General features: G+C 39.2%; 1 protein-coding gene across 7 annotated transcripts in view; it reads left to right on the plus strand.

Annotated features, from left to right (window-relative positions):
* The window catches only part of QKI (QKI, KH domain containing RNA binding), a 155067-nt gene that overhangs the window by 127863 nt on the left and 8687 nt on the right, over window positions 1–18517 (plus strand). For 3 of the 7 annotated variants that reach the window (XR_009263479.1, XM_058735854.1, XM_058735856.1), the window contains exons 5-6: window positions 15104–15191; window positions 16565–16864. Coding sequence is in view for 6 of the 7 variants with exons in the window: in XM_058735854.1 (XP_058591837.1) it covers window positions 15104–15191; window positions 16565–16864 (388 nt within the window). In the remaining variant the exon portion in view is untranslated. Of the gene's footprint in view, window positions 1–15103; window positions 15192–16564; window positions 16865–17568; window positions 17992–18517 lie in introns of those variants that run through there. The other 4 variants (XM_058735857.1, XM_058735855.1, XM_058735852.1 and 1 more) reach the window with 4 other exon arrangements.

An 18517-nucleotide genomic window follows, 5' to 3' on the forward strand; every position in this document is an offset into this window, starting at 1 on the left:
GACAGATTAAGGCGTGTGATACGGTGGAGGTTTTAGGACTTCATTCACTGTCATAAATCACTGAGGAGCTATATCGTAATCTCTTTACTCTCTGTCCAGCTCTCATGTTGTCCGACAGTGGGTCCGCCCTTGTAAAATGAACAGAAGGGCTTTTCCCCAAACTTGGAGCATCATTTTGACGAAGCTCCTTGGCAGTAACAGTAAAATATGTCTTGGGTAGGGTAGCTGTGCACAAGCCATCACAAATATAGACTCTGTATGAAAAACATCCTCCTGGTCATTATTATAAGGATTCATTAAGGAGTGGCTTCTCTAAACACACAAAAAATGTGGTTGATAGTTTAGATAGCTTATAACTCTAAGGTTATAACTCTAAATATAAAACAAGGGATTCTGGACATAGGATAATAGGGTAGTATGTGTTTATTCTCTGCAAAGTTATTTATAGTTTATAGAAGACTGATATAGTTTATATAAGGACTTATATAAGTCCTTCCATTTTAATCTTGTATTCCACGCATCCCTCAGAATTTGCATGTTGAACTTATTATGTAACATATTTTACACTTGCTAGAACCTGTTTATTCTTAACTATTGATGTTTTTTCTATCCCATAAGTAAATAATGCTGGTTGGGATCATGCATTTTAGTTTTTTTTTTTCTTCTTTCTTAATTTCCTTACTAAATGTATGGTATTCTGTAAAGTTAATTTACTATATTAAGTTTTTATTAAAGATGTAAAATTATTTAATAGAAAAATAGGTGATTTCTCGATGTATCTTTTTTAGTTCAGTTATTTTCATACATCCCTTTAATTTGTTTGCATGCCCTTCTGATGGTTGGTAAGTAGCATCATTGTTCCTTATATATAGGTGAAGAAGCATTTGTGTTCCATTCACTTTCTGTTAATGTACATGGAACTTGAATTGGCAGAAAAGCTAAGAAAATCAAGTACCCTTTATTTTATTAACTTGTATCTTTTTAAACCCTTATATTCCTCTTATTTCAAATGTTTGAGTGTTATATGTAAGTAAAATTTTTCAGATGTTACCGTTGTGAGACTTTCCATCGTATTTTAGTGAGTCGGATGAGCGTTTTAATACTATATTAATACCGTTTCAGGTAAACTTAATTTGGTAGCTTGTCATATACAGCTTGATTTTCTTCTGTGTTTTTGATAACTAAATTTTTAAAATTTAATTTCAAAAGTGACAAAAATAAGACTTCTCCTTTATGGGCATTACACTGAAGCCTGTATTGCATATTTGCATAAGTGGATAGGATTTTTGGTTTTGGGTTTTTTTTTAAATTCTTAACCTTTAATGCCTTTTTAGGGGGAAAAATTAATCTTTGATGTATAAATCAGATATAAAATATGAAGTGAGTTGTTTTTAAAGTTATGCTTTTAAACTGATACGGCATTAAATTATTTTTGTTAAAAGGCTTTGTAGAATATATTTCTGAGCAAGTTAGCAGATTCATGAATTAGCTTCCTTTATGATACTGATTTATTTTATGAATTCACTTGTGAGGGATAGCAGTATGCTCTGTTTAAATAAAAGACTTTGATTACTGAATTTAGCATCTGTGGAATTATAGTATACTTGTGGAGAGTAAAAAAACTGATTTAATGGCTGTCAAAAGCAATTCACTTCACAAACTGCTATTGAGAGACTACTATTTACTAGGCTAGAAGCAAGACTTCAGTACACATGGAGGTAGAGACTTAGTAATATAAAAATGAGACTAGGGCAAAGTTAATGCATTTCCCAGTTATTCGGTCACTTGATGCTTGCACTTCAGAAATGTCGTGCTGTCACTGGAGGTAGAGACTTTCCAGAGTGATCTTGTACTCCAGTTTGTTCTTTTTGGGCAGTCTCATCTGTCTCCAGGAATCACGGCCATGGTGATCGTTCTTCAGTATGCCTCTCCTCTTTAGTTCCAGATCTTCCCAACCCAGTTGGCACCTTCTTTGGATGATTTACGGGCATCCAAACAAAATTTCCCAAAGTAATATCACATCCTTTCTGCCCTTCTCATACAGGAGTCCCTCCATTGTTTCCTCATTTGAATGACATCCATTACCTGGGAGTCATACATCCTTAATTCCACTTCTGTCCCCCTCTGCTCTCACTCTTTTCCATCCCACTTACCAAGTTCTGATTCGGCCTCTTAACAGCAGCTGACTTTTCTGTTTCCACTATTGTACTAGGTCAGTTGGTTCTCCCTCATGGTTGCAGCCAAAGTTATTTTTTTAATATAAGAAGTATCACATTCCTGGTTCACATTTGCCATGGCTTTCTGTCACTACATGGTAAAAATGCAAACGAGTTAACATGGCATGTGTACCCCATCTTCACCTGGTGCATACCCACTTTCCCAGATTTGTTTTGTGTCGTTTCTCTCTTACCCTCCCCCCATATGATATACCTTGCAGTTCCCAGGGCACTCTGTGGTTATTTGTTCATCAGTAGGAGCTAAGAAGGGAAAGGGCTCAGGAGAAGCCACAAGAAAGATTTCTCTTAGTACTCTAGAGCATTGAACAATTGGAAATTACCAGTGAAAGACCAACCAGCAAATACAAAATGTATTAAAGAAAAAGTTCTGTTTCAGTTGAACACATAACTGTTTTAACAGGTGTTTTAAGCCTCTGCATATATTCACTGAACAGACACTTACTTGTGTTTTATATATACTGGGAACCTACTAGTATAGTTTATTTTGTTGTTGTTGTTGTTGTTGTTATGAAATTAAAGTATCCAGTCTGTTCTGCAACGAATGAACAAGTATGCAGCCAAACGCTGGTTGTAAAAATCTTTTAATTTATTAAAAAAGTTTTTCATGAGAAATTAGAAATTTCAAACTCCCAGTAACAAAGTTACCTTTTCCTATAGGAATTTCAGTAACCAGATGGTTTAAAAAGCTACATATCTAATGCTTATAGCATTAGATATAAACCAAATTATAACCGGGAGAGATCCCTTCAGACAGAGTTGAATTACTTCTAACTCTGGAACCAGAGACGTTGCCTTTCTTCATACCACCAGTAAATTGTTTCTTCAACAATCATACCAACTCTTTAAAGCACCAACCATCCCAGCAAAAAACTGCTTACCCCTGGAACGTCGGTCCCATTTTAAACGAACGGTGGCTAGGCAGTACGTGTGTTATTCTCTAATTCATTGCTTTCTAATTTCATTTATTGCCATGAAAACTCACCTGTGAGGAGAATTACCAGTGTTCGACTGTATGTGGATAGCAGTGCTAAGACTTGTGCCACCGCCAGTCAGACAGCACCAAAGCCCTAGAACTTGGGGAAGCAAAGAGCCATTTCTCCTGGAGTTTAAAAACCAAGTAATGAGTCTTAGATTTGATAATGATCATAGTTAAAGCCAGTTAAAATGTCTTTGAGCCATTCAGCTTCATCTTTTGTAGGTGTTCCTGAATTAAACAAATGCAGTACAGCAGTTTCTGAAGTACGCTTCTGTTAACAAACCCCGTTTAGGGGCGCCTGGGTGGCGCAGTCGGTTGGGCGTCCGACTTCAGCCAGGTCACGATCTCGCGGTCCGTGAGTTCGAGCCCCGCGTCAGGCTCTGGGCTGATGGCTCAGAGCCTGGAGCCTGTTTCCAATTCTGTGTCTCCCTCTCTCTGCCCCTCCCCCGTTCATGCTCTGTCTCTCTCTGTCCCAAAAATAAATAAACGTTGAAAAAAAAAAAACAAAAACAAAAAAAAAAAAACAAACCCGTTTAGCTACTGATTTTTGTAAATTTGAAGTATTTTAAGTATAAAATCTGTCACTGGAATATAACATATTGAAGAGTATGCTGATTTTATATATATTAGATATTTTCCATGATAAAAAGAAGTAAAGTACAAGTAACTTTTAAAAATTGTATATTGTACACACATATGTATATATACATATATTTTATACATGTTATACATACATATATATACATATAAAATCTATAGAAGCAGTAAGAAGTACTAAAACTGAGTCAAAATAGAAGCAGTATTTGTACTCTGTAATCTTTGTGGTTACTGGACCAGCTTGTCAAATGAGCATCACAAGGCAGAGAGAGAGCAAGTTTACCTTGCATGTAGCCTTTTTAGTGAACTAGCTAGCATATTAGTACAATCTAGGCCGATAATCCATTTTCGTGGGGAAATCACAGCTCTTTCTGGAAAATGCCTGAGAAAAAGCCCAATTTGAGCTTCCATTTAAGGAACTCAGTGGTATTGTTCCCATTCAATTAGCAATTATTTTGTTTTGTTTAGGTTTTTCTTTTCTTTTTTTCCCAAATAAAACAAAGTTATTTAAAAGGCCATAAAATGAAATACCCATACTTTTGTGTAACCATGTGCATTGCAAAAACCCTTTCTTTCAGGACACAATTTAATAGGGTGTGCATCTTCTGGAATGAAGTGGGAGTCAGAAAATTTTTTCATCAAAATAGATAAAAAGTTATGTTATCAGCTATTAAAGGATAAATCCAATTCATAATAAAATCTAGATGGGAGTAAAGACATTGTTTCCCTTGAGTAGTAGATTACATGTAAATTTTAAAATCCAGCAATGTGAAAGCCCCTGGATTTGGAAAGAAAATGCCTAAGTCCATTTGCTTGTGAGTCCAGATTGTTTAAACCATTTTCTGCTTTCAATCCCTGGGTGCATCCTACTAAATAGGTACAATCCTGCCCTTGGTAGCTTAAGACTTAGCGTTTTCTCCCCACCTTGGTGTTACGTCATCGATACCTTTTTCAAAATAGATGGGTTCGGTGTGTATGTAAAGAAATCTGTTGAAGTAGGTGACTCCCTTTCCTGATAGAACTCGTCAAGGGTCATAGGGAAATCCTTGGCAGCCTGAGTCTACCTGTCCCTTCTCATGTGCATGTTGACATTGTGTGCAGTGTAAACAATTCACCCAAGCCTTGAGGTCTTCTGTGACTCACAGGAAGTTCCATCTTGGTATTTACCGTTTTTTCGCTTTTCAGTTTTTGTTTCTCTTGATAATTGTATGTGACTAGGTTTACGGGCTAATTCTTGTCATACTTATTGGGCATAGTGTGATTGTTAATATTTATAAAACACCTCCAAGTACAGGGTAAACATTGCAGCCACAAAGAACACAGGAATATCCGAAAGCCAAACTCATAGCTTGTTTAAGGTTAATAAGGTTCAAAGTTCTCAAGTAGGGGACTTAAGAGGACTTCTTCATTGCTTTCCTCTAAAATGATGTACTGTGTACTCCGACAGAACAGCTGGTTCGCTCACCGATTGCTCCTGTTGTAAAGGGGAAAAGTTTCTAAGGTTTTAGTTCTAAAATGGACTCCTGTTCCTAATAGTCATCTCCTGTACTTAACTTTTTTGATTTATTTATTGCATGCCTACTTTGAAATGAGGTTTTTAGATTGCTGTACACTTACCCACTTAAGAAATGAGGGAGTATTTGCAATTTACTTCAGAAGGGAAATATTCTTCATCCCTAATGGAATGTGCTGTTTACATTCCATGTTTTGTTTATTATTATTTTCTTCTTCAAGTTTGACCAACCCATACTTAGCTTCCTAGCTGTGGGATGGCCAAGCATAAGAAGTATTCAAGTGGTTTATTAACATAGTGGCACAAATTCCCATCTTTTGTTAAATTTTACCCAAAAGTGCAGCCAATGGGAGAGATAACACCCGTGTTACATACCTTACATAGTTGTTAAGAGGGTTAAATCAGATAAGAAAGATTAAATTCTGTAAGTATTAGAAACACAGGGCGCCTGGGTGGGTCAGTCAGTTAAGTGTCCGACTCTTGATTTCGGCTCAGGTCATGATTTCATGGATTCGTGCGTTTGAGCCCCACATTGGACTCTGCACGGACAGCGTGGAGCCTGCTTGGGATTCTGTCTCCTTCTCTCTCTGCCCTTCCCCCACTTGCTCTCTATTGCTATCTCAAAGTAAGTAAATAAACATTTAAAAACTAAAAACTATAAACACTTGAAATAGGAACTTTTATCGAATCTCCAAAACAGCTTTTAAAAAATAAAATCTTTAATTAGCTTAATTTTCTTTCCAACCAGGAAAAGATGTTAAGAGTCTCAATCTCAGAACAAAAATTATAATGCAAACACTTCATTGCAGTCATTGTACATCACAGAGGTCAAATGCTAGCAGATGACATTTGAAGAAATTACCTTTTTTCCTTCTCTGCTTTATTCTCCCTTGGCCTTCATTTGAGGTTCAGAGTTTTAGCCATTCACAATAAGGATAACGTCTTTAGATATCTTACAAAACAACAAAGACAAAAAGTTAAGGTGGGAAGCAACCAAAATTAGTGGGCTCAGGAGTCACCAAAATGACTACAACTGAAAATAGTTTGAGTTGAAGTAAAACCGGCAGTGTAGTGACCTGACATTGCTCTGAGGGCCAGGTAGCTTTCTACCTGCTCTTGACTTTGAGGTTATTAGACTGTACTTGATGGCTCAGAAATCTCCTAAGTATCTCGTAGTGCAAATAGGTTACTCGAAAGAATTCCTATAGGAGGTTGACGTTATACTGTGGCGTTACCTGGAAGTCTGTCAAGACCGTTTGGGGTGGGTTAACGGTTTTATCACAGCTACTTACAGACGAGCTTAGTTCTCATTTAACCCACTGAAATTGTATGTAACATTTTGCCTATGTACTCCTGCATGCGTCTTAGACAGAATTGTGGTTATCAGATGATTAAAGTGATTCATGATCCTTTCCTCAAAGTCTTTTATTTGGTTTTCCACTACACCCGCTGTAAACTTCTTTCGTAGTGTCTGTTACACTTTACTGAATTCGCTTTACGTTTCGGTATCTATCCAAACTAGATGATAAATCTTAAATGCAGGGACCACATTTAATTCTTCATATCCCTAGACAAGTGATTGGTCTTTACTATGTAATTGCTATTTAAAAATAATAATAATAATTCCTTTTCCTGCCTGTAGACTCATTGCTCATTCCGAGTATATATGTTTAATATGTTCCTATTTTCAGAATTTGTCGTCAGGCATTTGTTACAACCTCCTACACTTATCTACTCACCACCCCCTGCCACCACTGCCACTACCTGTGTACTTCTCAGATTTTTTGTCTACTTTTCCCTTAAGCCTGCCACAACTAAATAGATTTTTAGACCATCATTTTCAGGTACCTACTCTTTATCTTCCTCTGTAGAATCATGCTCTCCTAAGCTCACAGTTTGTAATTTTAGGTTCTTCCTTTTAGTGTCCCAGACATACAGTCTGATAATGTCCACCTATATATTTCAGAGGTCGTCTTTTTTTTTTTTTCTATAAAATAATTATGTGGCTTCACTAATACCAGTGTATCCCCTGAGTTGTGGATCATGCAGATCTCTCAAAAGTTTGTCATTCTTATTAAGCTTACCGTAAAGAATAAAATCTCAAATTGTGTCATACTGTGTTTCACATAAGAAGAAACAAATGCTTGTTATGAGATGCGATTTTTTATTTCTGAGATCATTACTGTTTTTGATAGATCTGTTTATACCTTGTTGTAAAAAACATCTTACAGTTAAAAATAGACAAATTTGTTAGCTCTGTTTCGTTTAATACAGTTTATGCACCCCTGTGTGCATGTGCACGCGTGTGTGTGTGTGTGTGTGTGTGTGTGTGTGTGTGTGTGTGTGTGAATGTTTCAGGCTTCTCTGGCTAAGTACGGTGCCTCGTGCTTTCTCTTACCTTATCTTGCGTTATCTGTGGGAACCGGTTGCTGCCAAACCAGGTACTACGATCGAAGTATGTCGCATAATGGAATGGCAAATAGAAAAACATATGCCACGACTTTTCTTCCCTTATTGTATCTCTGACATTTTGACCCACAGAATTTCCAGTGAAACGGTAAGGTCCTCTCTGCAGATCATTTGAACTGAGGGCTTACTCGGTAAAAGGTAATCAGGCTGTATTGCCCAGGCGAGGCAAGGATGCTAGCTGGTCTTTACCTCTCCGCTTAAGCACAGAGTTCTGATACATCTCTTCAGTATTGGGTTTCTGTAACGATTCTGCGGATTTCTTCCATGCTCTTCAGTTTGCGAACACCATTCTTTTTGCGTTGGACTGAGCACAGTATCTGTACCACGGTAGGTGTCCGTTAGCCATCTGTTAACTAAATATTGAAGACTGGGAAAAGAACGGAAGGCGAAATCGAGGAGCCTTTAAATCTGAAGAAATGGTAGACCATCGTAGAGTCCACATAAGTTTGACACAAAATGAGATTGTTGACAAAAGGAGGAGAAGCTGGTGTGGCCCTGAATGCCAGTCTGGGAAATGCAGGTTCTGTGAACTCCCGTATCAGGAAAACAAAAAGCACACTAGGGTGTTCAGTGGAGAGAATTAATAAAGTAATTGGTTAGACAGGTATTGAAATTTGAAAAAGGAACGGGGTGTAACACAGATTTAGAAACCGCAGGAAGCAGCTTTTACCCCAGGCCTGGGAGAGAGAGGAGAGAGATTGGTACTCTTGTTAGATCTCAGGCACTTTGAGAGAGTTCGTGCAGGGCTAGAACCGAGAGCGCTGACAGGGTGGGGCCTCTTGACTAGTTAATGGAACCTTAGTAGCTCAGAGGAGTAGATAAACTGGTTGGCTGATGTTACTCCTCACGGCTGAGACGCCAGAAAGCTGGTTCTAGAAGTGCTGGGGAGTGTGGAGCCTGAGAACAGCTGGCATAGGAAGGGGCGTCCCTTCTCCCCTCCGCTGGCTCTTCAGTCTTGTTTTAATGTCCTCCGCTGTGCATCTCACTTGTGCGGACCTAACAGAACCAGCTGGCAAAGAAGAAATCGTACTATACAGAGTCCTAGACCCAACAGTGAAAACACATAGCAGGTCAGTTTGGAACTTAGTAATTGCTACATCATCCTGGAGAAAATATTCTAGAGTCGAGTGGGAGGTTAAGTTTTCTACTAGCTTTATAGGATAAGTTGGAGTAAGTAGACCCCAGATTCATAGTCAGGTGTCTACCTGACATCACCACTTGCCTGTTTAAGTAGCCACAGTATTCGCCTTCTCATACTTAATATTTCTAAACAGAACTCTCAATTCCATTTTCCTCAGCCTTTATCTTCTCATTAAAGCATCTACTTGATTGCTAAATCCAAAAGCCTGAACATTGGTCTTTAATGTCTCCTAGCCCTCATTCCTTACATCCGACCAACCATCAAGTCCTTGCGGGTTCTTTTGCCATCTGTTAACTACTTCTGTCCTAGTCCCATGCATCTTCTGTCACTGGGACTCTGCAGTAAAGCTCGTGACTGGTCTCTAATGGTCCTCAAGCCCCCAACAGTCCATGCACAAAATAACAAAATGTGCCTTTAAAGGTAAATCCTGTTAGGTCACTCTCCTGTGTAAAATCCTCGATTTATATTTAAGTCCACTATGTTCTTTGTCAGACTTTTCTTTAGCTGACAGAACAGATACAGGTGATGATTGGTATTAAAATTGTTTATAAACTTCGGTCACTCTGTTTTCTCTTTTCTCTACACATTTTTTTTTTTTTAATGATTTTTTTTTAACGTGTATTTATTTTTGAGACAGAGCATGAACGGGGGAGGGTCAGAGAGAGGGAGACACAGAATCCGAAACAGGCTCCAGGCTCTGAGCTGTCAGCACAGAGCCCGACGCGGGGCTGGAACTCATGGACCGCGAGATCGTGACCTGAGCCGAAGTCGGCCGCTTAACTGACTGAGCCACCCAGGCGCCCCTCTACACATTTCTTAGTCAGCCCTTGTTTTCCAAGTGCAGTAAGTAGTCAGGTACTTTTTATGTTTGGAAAACCTTTTCTACTCATTATTGCAAATTTATAGAAAAGAAATTTTTTAAATGTCAGGGATCAGGTTCACCTCTGCAAGTCATTGGGGTCTAGAAGATGACTGGTGTAATTGATTATTGGTTAATTTATGGATGCAGGTCACAGGAGAAATTTCCTAAAAACAACATGAAAAAATAGAAAAGAGGAGATAGTAGTACATGGCTGTCTGTATAGGATTAAGTCCCCCAAAAGGAGCAACATAGATTTAGGAAAATGATACCATTATAGGTGGGTGTGGTTTGAAAGCAATGCACTCTGGAGAGGACAGTGATCTGGGCTGTCAAAGAGACATGCATAGGATGCTTCTAGACAGGATCTTGTCTACCTTGGAGGCAGAAAAGCACAGTGGGCTTCTAGGGGATAGTGGGTAGATGATTTTGACCAATGCAGAATATTTGCAAATAGGGCTGCTTATAGAAGTTGTTTCGTGGCTTGATTGCTAAGCCGGGGAGTTTGGGCTTTTCTTACAGGCAAATGATAGTACTAGTCACATTTTTAATGATTTGGAGATACTCATACATTTGTTTCGGTTCTCTGTTGTAATTACATTGTTGTGGAGTTTTTTTAACGTGTGCTTTATCAATTTAAAGTTGCCAACTAAACATGATTTTCTTAATTTCTCATGTGAGGTCTTTGATGAATTGAAAAGATATTCCACTGAAAGGCAGTACATAAAGGAAAAGTTGTGATAAGGACTTTAGATCAGGTACTCTGGGTTGGAAGCCAGTTTTGCAGCGTGACCGTATGTTACATTGGATAAGGTACCTAGCCTGTCTGAACCTCAGGGGTGATAACAGTACCAGTGCCATAGATCTGTATAAAGCATAAAATGTTAAGATGAGGAAAACCTAATATGTAGTTTTAATAAGGTAATGTATAAATCGTTCAACTTTAAAATGCTAGAACCTGTTCACTCTCATCTAGTATTAACCACGACCTATTTCTGTCCCTTTAACATAGCTGTAAATTGCTATAATATATGTATAAGTTATATATATTTATACAGACCCATAATCTGTCATCCATAATTACAAACTCCAAAAGGTTCAGGAAAGTATGTTTATATGTTTATACTCTGTCTTTATCCTACTTAATGTATGTTATGTTTGTTACACATTGGGTTATTGGAGTATTCCTCCAGACCCATTGGGGATGTTATGTAATCCTTTATGTTATCTTTAATCCTTTATCTTTATCTTTATCCTTTATCTTTAATCCTTTATCTTTATGTTATCTTTATACAACTCTGAACATTTCTCAAAACATTTATGATGCCACAGGTTTTAGATACGGGGCAGTGGACCTGTAGAAAAGTTAGCAAGTGTTTGTTATAGTTTTAAACGTTTATGTTTCAAAGGTATGTTGTTCATAATATTTCAGTAACCTTTACATGTTTTTCATACTAAATATGAGAGAAATACTTATTTACCCTATGACCCAGCAATTCCATCCTTAGGTATGTATTTAAGAAATGGGCAGGGGGTGGGGAAACTATAGTCACAAAATTACCTACTATGAGAATTTTCATAACAGCTTTATTCACAGCATCCAGAAACTAGAAACATCCCAATGTCCATTGCAGAAGAATGGGTAAATAAATGAAATACTACTCAGCTCTCAAAACAGGCGGACGACTGATCCACACAACAGTATGGATGAGTTCCATAAGTATGCTGAGGGAGAGAAGTTGGACACACAAAGTATATACTCTTTGATTCCATTTTATAAAATTCTAGGATAGGCAAAACTAAGCTGGTGATAAAAATCAGATCGGTGGTTTCAGGAGGCAGAGGGTGGTGGGAAGGACCTTGAGTAAGAAGAGACGCGCAAGGGAACTTACGAATTGATAGAAACATCCTGTGTCTTGATGTACATGCCTCAAAACTGATTGAGTGTTGCACTTAAGATCTCAAGATTTCACTGCGTATAAATTATACCTGGAATTTTAAAATACAGTGCAAATACTTGAGAAATGAGAAGTTACAAAGTTCTAGATGACCACTTGGATTCAGCATTCTCAAATACCCTCTTATGACTTAGGTTTAGTTAAAGACAGATGCTTTTGTTACAGAAGGAAAAGTTAGAGTTCCATTTCTATACAAGTGTTTATCCCTGAACAGGGTTCTACAAAATGCCTTTGGAAACGTCTAGAGTTAAGATGTATGATTTCAGGATGCCCTATTTGGTTAGCTTCTGTCTTGGAGAGAAGAGGAAAAGTCTCATAAACCCCTGGCATGAAGCGTGGCCGGTAGAAGCTCTAGAACAGGGCCGCTGGACAAGAGAAAAAGACTAAGTGAAATTACCTAAGAAACCAACACGTTGTCTTCTCTGACCTTAATTTGAGAGACGGCCTACACCTTCAGCAGCACTCAGGCAGGTATACAGTGCCAAGTTTCGCCGACAAAACCAGGACACGAAGGTTGAAATCGCACTTCTGTGTGAGAGTAATTCTGTAACGAACTCTGCAAACTCTTAGGACACAGCGTTGGGCTGGCTCTGTGGGTACAGAATGGGGGGCGGCGTGCGGAGAAGCGGTGAAGACACCGGAGTGAGTGCGGCTCGTTCTGGAGCGAGACCACCAGGTGTAAATTGTAGCTTTGCCGGCGAGATTCTGTGCTCTGCCGGGAGTGTTAGTGGACCTGCCATAATGTGATGTAATCCAGCGTGCACACTGTCACGCATAACTTGTACGTCTCTGTGGCCTCCAGCCGTGGCACCGTGGCATACTCCATTGCTGCTGCCTCGTGAAGCTGTGCTGCTCCAGTTTTTATTCTCCTCCTGGGCGGGGTGTGTGCGGGGGGAGGGGGGCAGGCCTCTGCTGATGACACTGTATGCTTTTCGGCAGCCCGCACCCTGCAAAAGGCACACACACGTATGCACGGACCCTGATGTAAACGTGTGTGTTTCTTCCGTGACCTTTCTCCTCTGACACTGCATCACCAGCTAATGAGTATGCTTCTATCACTTTCTAAAAGGAACAGTGGAGTGAAAACATGCGCTTGAGTACCTCTTCTCTGTACAGAGCTCTCTGTATGAGACATTATGTGTCATCACTTCTTCCGTCTTTATTTCTACCTCTTACTTGCTGGCGTTTTCAAACATGTACTCTTTTCTCACAGTCAAGTCGCTGAAGGTACACCTATCGCTTTTTTTTTTTTTTTATGTAGAGTGTAATTTATATACTTCTGGTATTCTGTTATCTATAGATTTAAACTTGAAATGACTTGGTGAGTTTTAATTTTTAATATTACTAGTTTTCAGGGAACAAGTTTAAGGAGTTTGAGTTAGATGATGGATTTCTAATTTGTCCCTTTCATTGATGGTGCTTACTTATTTTTATCATTAAAGTAATTGCTGTGGCTTTAAAGAAATCCTGTTACTTCACTTTTTTTCTCACTCATCTTTGTACAAGTTCATAGGGGTCAAGGAATAGTAATTCCACAAGCGTTCAAGACTATCTTCTCTGTTTTCTCCTGCAACGTAGGTTTTTGAAAAGTTGGCGGTGACACATTAAACTTTGTCTTCATCATGGTTTCACTCATCTTTCTCTTTAATTCTTTGTGGTTTATTAAAAGCCATTTTGGCAGTTCTGTTTACTATAAATGATAGTATCCCCTTTGCTGCCTTAGTGCCAAGGACAGAGTTTTGTGTGTCATTGATTGCAGTAGAAAAGGCCAGAGAAGCTTGTCATCTGGCCTTGCTCCTGTCCTGAACCAAGTCAGAAAAAATGTGTCATTGGGTTGCTTTCTCTTTTAAATATTCTGAAGCTTAGGTAATGCATAAAATATGTGAGTAGCATATAGTTCCATTTCTACCTTCATCTGCTTTCTTTTACGGTAGCTAATATCTATCCTGTAGGATTTAGATATTTGAGGTTTGGAGATAAAAATTTTTCTTACCAATCATCTAGAAATATATGTCCTAGCAAAAATAACTTAAAGGATAAGGTGAATGGGAATATGAATATAGGCAATGAGAAGTAAGAAATAGACTGTGTTCCCAAGGAGTTTACTTTGGTAGTGGTGATGTCCATGAAACTATAAATCAAGGTAGAAGCCTTATAATCTAAGGATGGCCCTTTGAGAAGGTAGCATTTAGGTTGAAGTTTGCCGAGATTAAGTAGAATTTTGAAAGAAGGGGGACGGAATGGAGTCCTGAAGGACATTCAAGGTGGAGGCAATAGGAATATGCACAGAGACGCATACCAGGGATTTGTAGCATGAGATAACATGTACAAAATAGTAGAAGATTAATTGCTTTAACTTGAGAAGACAATTTGGGCCCAGATCATAGATAGCTTCATTGGTTTATATTTTTAGATAGTAAGAAACTGTGAAAGGGTTTCAAGACATGAAAATGTTAAGGAACATAAGTAGAAAAGTTGTTTTTGTGCATTTGATCTTACCATTGTATAGATTGTTTGAAGAACAGATACCCTTAACGTAATATGGTAGTAGTTTCGGTAATAACAACAATATCGACGAGAACAAGGGTGACAACAGTAAATGGAAAGGGTGGGGCACATCCACGGTAAGTGGGATGGCCAAACAGTTTGACGGTCAAAGACCATCCTGGTTTATGCCTGTTACCATCACATAGTGATGGAAAGCTTTTACATTTAGATGTGTCGTAACTCGGACAGTGCATCTTATGGTGGCCCTGAAGATGTACTTAAGTATGTACTAATTGAGGGGAGAGAGGGATGTCGTGAGCATGAGAGAGAAGAATATGTATTCAGATTTTAGAAGTTCTTGTGGTTATGATTTTATTAAATTTTCCTTTTTGGAAAATTAAAATCCTCTTGCATGAATACCACAATCAAATGTTGTAGGTTTAAGAATCCCAGTTGGGGACGGGGATGTTTGTTTTTTATGGATTGGTTTTCTTTTCTCTTTAATGAGCACATTGGAGTTTTTGAATCTTCTGTAAAATGATAGATGCCAAAGAGAATAAATATACCATATTCAATCTTAATTAACATTGTTACTTATTGCTTTTTAAGGAAGCTTTAATAAAATCGGTGTAGTTCGTGTAAGACATTGCCAAGTAGGAATGTAGGTAGTGGCAGTTGCGAGTATCCTGCGTGTCGGCATATCGGCACCTTTGGTTCCCTGGTTGCTGGCATGTTTGTTGTCCTTTTCCCGGTTGAAGCGGGCGGCTGCAGGCACGCCCTGCCCGTTTCAAGGCTGGGGAGCAGGTGCGGCTGCGATGTCCGCGGGCGTCTTCACTTCTTACTGCTCTTGTGTTTTCCGCGCGCAGGCCGAGGGGGAAGACAGCCTGAAGAAGATGCAGCTGATGGAGCTTGCGATTCTGAACGGCACCTACCGGGACGCCAACGTCAAATCACGTAAGCGAGAGACCGGGGTCCAGGGCCACAGCCGTCTCCGCCCTTTCGTGCGTACACCTTGCTCCGCCGGGCGGCGCCGCGCATGAACACTGCTCCGGGGTGAAGAGTCGAAACACGTGTCGCGTGATAGGGGACCGGCAGTCCCGCTTTGACCGCTTTCGTGAATCGAGGACGTTCTCTTCTAATCTTCCGCCAGCGTGTCTAGGTTTCGGGTTTATAAATGTTCTCGTTCTGATGAAATTTCAGCTTCCAAAGTTGAGAGTTTCAGGACGTTTCCTATTCTGTTGAGTACACAGGTCAAGCTTCTAGCTTATTTTGTCACATTGGTGCAAAAGACAGAAAGTTTTCAAAACTTCTTTTTGAGAAAAAGTGATTTGGAGCGTATCTGAAAGCAGTGACCCTTCCGTCGAATTCTGTCCTGTTACCTCACTTGCTTGTTCCTGCGGTATTTTTCTCTGTTGATTTCATATGTGAGTTCACAGAGAGCAGTAGGTGATAGTGTTTTCAACCCCACTTTTCCTTTGGATATATTTGTGCATGCTTTCATAAACTTTAAAGAGGGCTGCTTTTTTTCATTTTGAGGCGATCTAAACTCGACATGTCTTAGGAACATAATCTCCTATTTAAATTACTGGCTTTTTATTTTTTTTTAAAGTAGGATTTGAAAGTGCTAGCCAGCTTGCCAGAGCATAGGCAGTTTAGTGGGTCGCAAGCGGTTGCTTTACAAATGATTGGCTTTAATTTATTCACGAGAATGAGTATGTCATTAACAATCATATATTTAGGAATGGGACGTTTTGCGTATTGCTTTCTCTATGAAGAAGTTAAATTCGTACAGATGCAGGAAATTTATATGAAGTCGTACAGATGCAGGAAATTTATATGAAAGTAGCTTGTTGACGAGCATAATACAGTAAAAATCCCTGTTTTAATTTGAAACTTAAGCTACTCTAAAAGTATACCAAACTGTATTTCTGTGGACTCCCGATTGCAAAATATTTTTTAACCTCTTTTAATGCGAGTGTTTCCATGTGCTTTTGCATGTACCTTTAGTCTCATGGTATCTTAAAACCATAGATATACCGAATATAGGAACTAAATGTAACCTATTTTAATGGTCGCGTTCTTTTTGTTGTTTTTTATAGTGGCTTGTTAATTTTTGCACATTTATTCTTAATCACACTGGGAAAGGGGAAGCCGTTGGCATTTGATCGGTGTGCTTTGGCATTTTGTGTGATCAGCGCATGTACTAATGATTTCCTTTTATTTTTCTTCTTTCCTGCTTTTCCTTTCTTTTTCCTACTTCCCTCTCATTTTCCATATTTTATACTGCTATCTCTGTACTTCCTCCTACATTTCTTTGCTTACTGTAGCAGCCCTTGCCTTTTCTCTTGCAGCGACAGCCCAGGCTGCTCCGAGGATTATCACTGGGCCTGCGCCTGTTCTCCCACCAGCTGCCCTGCGTACTCCTACGCCAGCTGGCCCTACCATAATGCCTTTGATCAGACAAATACAGACCGCTGTCATGCCAAACGGAACTCCTCACCCAACTGCTGCAATAGTTCCTCCGGGGCCCGAGGCTGGTTTAATCTACACACCCTACGAGTACCCCTACACGCTGGCGCCAGCTACATCAATCCTTGAGTATCCTATTGAACCTAGTGGTGTATTAGGTAAGTTGTTCTCCCTGTGCGGTCAGCAGTAGTTTTCTGCATAGCATTTGTGCCTCAGACTTGGCAGCGGTTGTCTCCGTTTTAGCGAGGCGAGACAAGTTGCCATTAGGAAGACTGAAGCCTAAAGTTTGTCTTTATATCAGCCTCTCTTAATGGTCCCCTCTTAAAATAACTGCATCTTATTAAGTTTGCTCAGATTCTCATTGGTAACTGAGATCCACGTTAAACAGAAAATACTTTTCACGGTTGACATTCACGGTGAGGTCATTCTGAGTTTGGCCTGTCCCCTCCGTTGGCTCCACTGCCCACAGTTAGAGTCCTTCCGTCTCAGAGATGTATTTAAGTTGTCAGCTAAATTTTAAAATTCCGTGTGAAAATATTTTGAGGTCTTTGAAAAACTGCTGTTATTGTCTGTGTGTTTTCTAATATTTGTGATCGCTTAAAATATGAAAAGGACCAGGTCAGCTGGTTGGATTCTTCAGGTTTCCTCAGGTTTTCTCTTTTGTTGAAGTTCTAGTTAATGTTAAACGTACGAGAAGCTCCTACTTTCTGTAGTACAGTATGGAATTGATGAGTAAATACCAAGTCACTGTTTTAGGATCACATTTGAGGCAGAAATTAAGATCATACTATGAACGCTTGGTTTTACGTGAACAAAAAGTGGTGTACTTGAAAAAGACATTACTGATGCCTTTTTTTTATAGAGTGGATTGAAATGCCAGTCATGCCTGATATTTCAGCCCATTGACTTGCTGGATGAAGGACTAGAATACAGCAGCTGTTATAACACGACCAGTCAATGTGGGACAAACTCTTTCCGTGCTGCCCCTTTGTTTTACCAGACAGAATTTGAATCCTTTTTTTTTCTTGAATTGTATGTGACCTTGGTGCCGCATGCATGCTGTGGACTCGTAGGACTTTGATCTTTTAAGTTCTGGGGTTTTTTTCCAGCGTTAATAATGATTTATAAAAATTTGAAAGTCTTTCATGAACCCGGACACTAAGATTTAAACTTGAAACTTCGTTGTTCAATTAAAGAAAGCCACGATGCTCTGTATGTTATCTGTGTGTGTGCACGCACTCAGGTGCCTTCTGTTTCATGAGCAAATACATTTGATTGTACATGGTTTCCGTTTATCTCTAAATCGTTGTATAAAGTACCTTAGGTCAGAATTATACTATAGATAGAGCTGTTGACGAGAGGCTTGTTTTCTGTTGCACATTTCTTGAAGCATTTTTAAAATAACATGTAACATGTAACCTGTTTACGTTTTCCTTTCTGTTAACGCTCTGTCCCGCGGCCCCACGCCTGCTCCTTTAGTCTCAGAGCTCCTCTCTGCTGCACGCACAGCGTCTGTTCGAGGAGTTTGTTGCTTCCTGCAGGGCTGGCACTCTGAGCCACCAGCTGCTGTTCCAGCACTCGGTGCAAGATCTTGCTGATTTTGCCTCGTGCAATTATACTCGTACAAGATTAGTTTATCTAAAATGCAAGAAGGGGTGATGGACCAGTTTACTGCTTAGAAACAGCAAGAGGCACTGCAGTCTCTCATTTTAAAGCAATGTGTTTTTTGTTGTGTTGGGAAATTTTTATTTATAATACTTAATTATTAGACTGACAAAATTAAAAGCAAAATATACAGATACCTAATTGGC

Source organism: Neofelis nebulosa, chromosome 6 (assembly GCF_028018385.1).
Source record: "Neofelis nebulosa isolate mNeoNeb1 chromosome 6, mNeoNeb1.pri, whole genome shotgun sequence".
NCBI classification, from domain to species: Eukaryota; Metazoa; Chordata; class Mammalia; order Carnivora; family Felidae; genus Neofelis; species Neofelis nebulosa.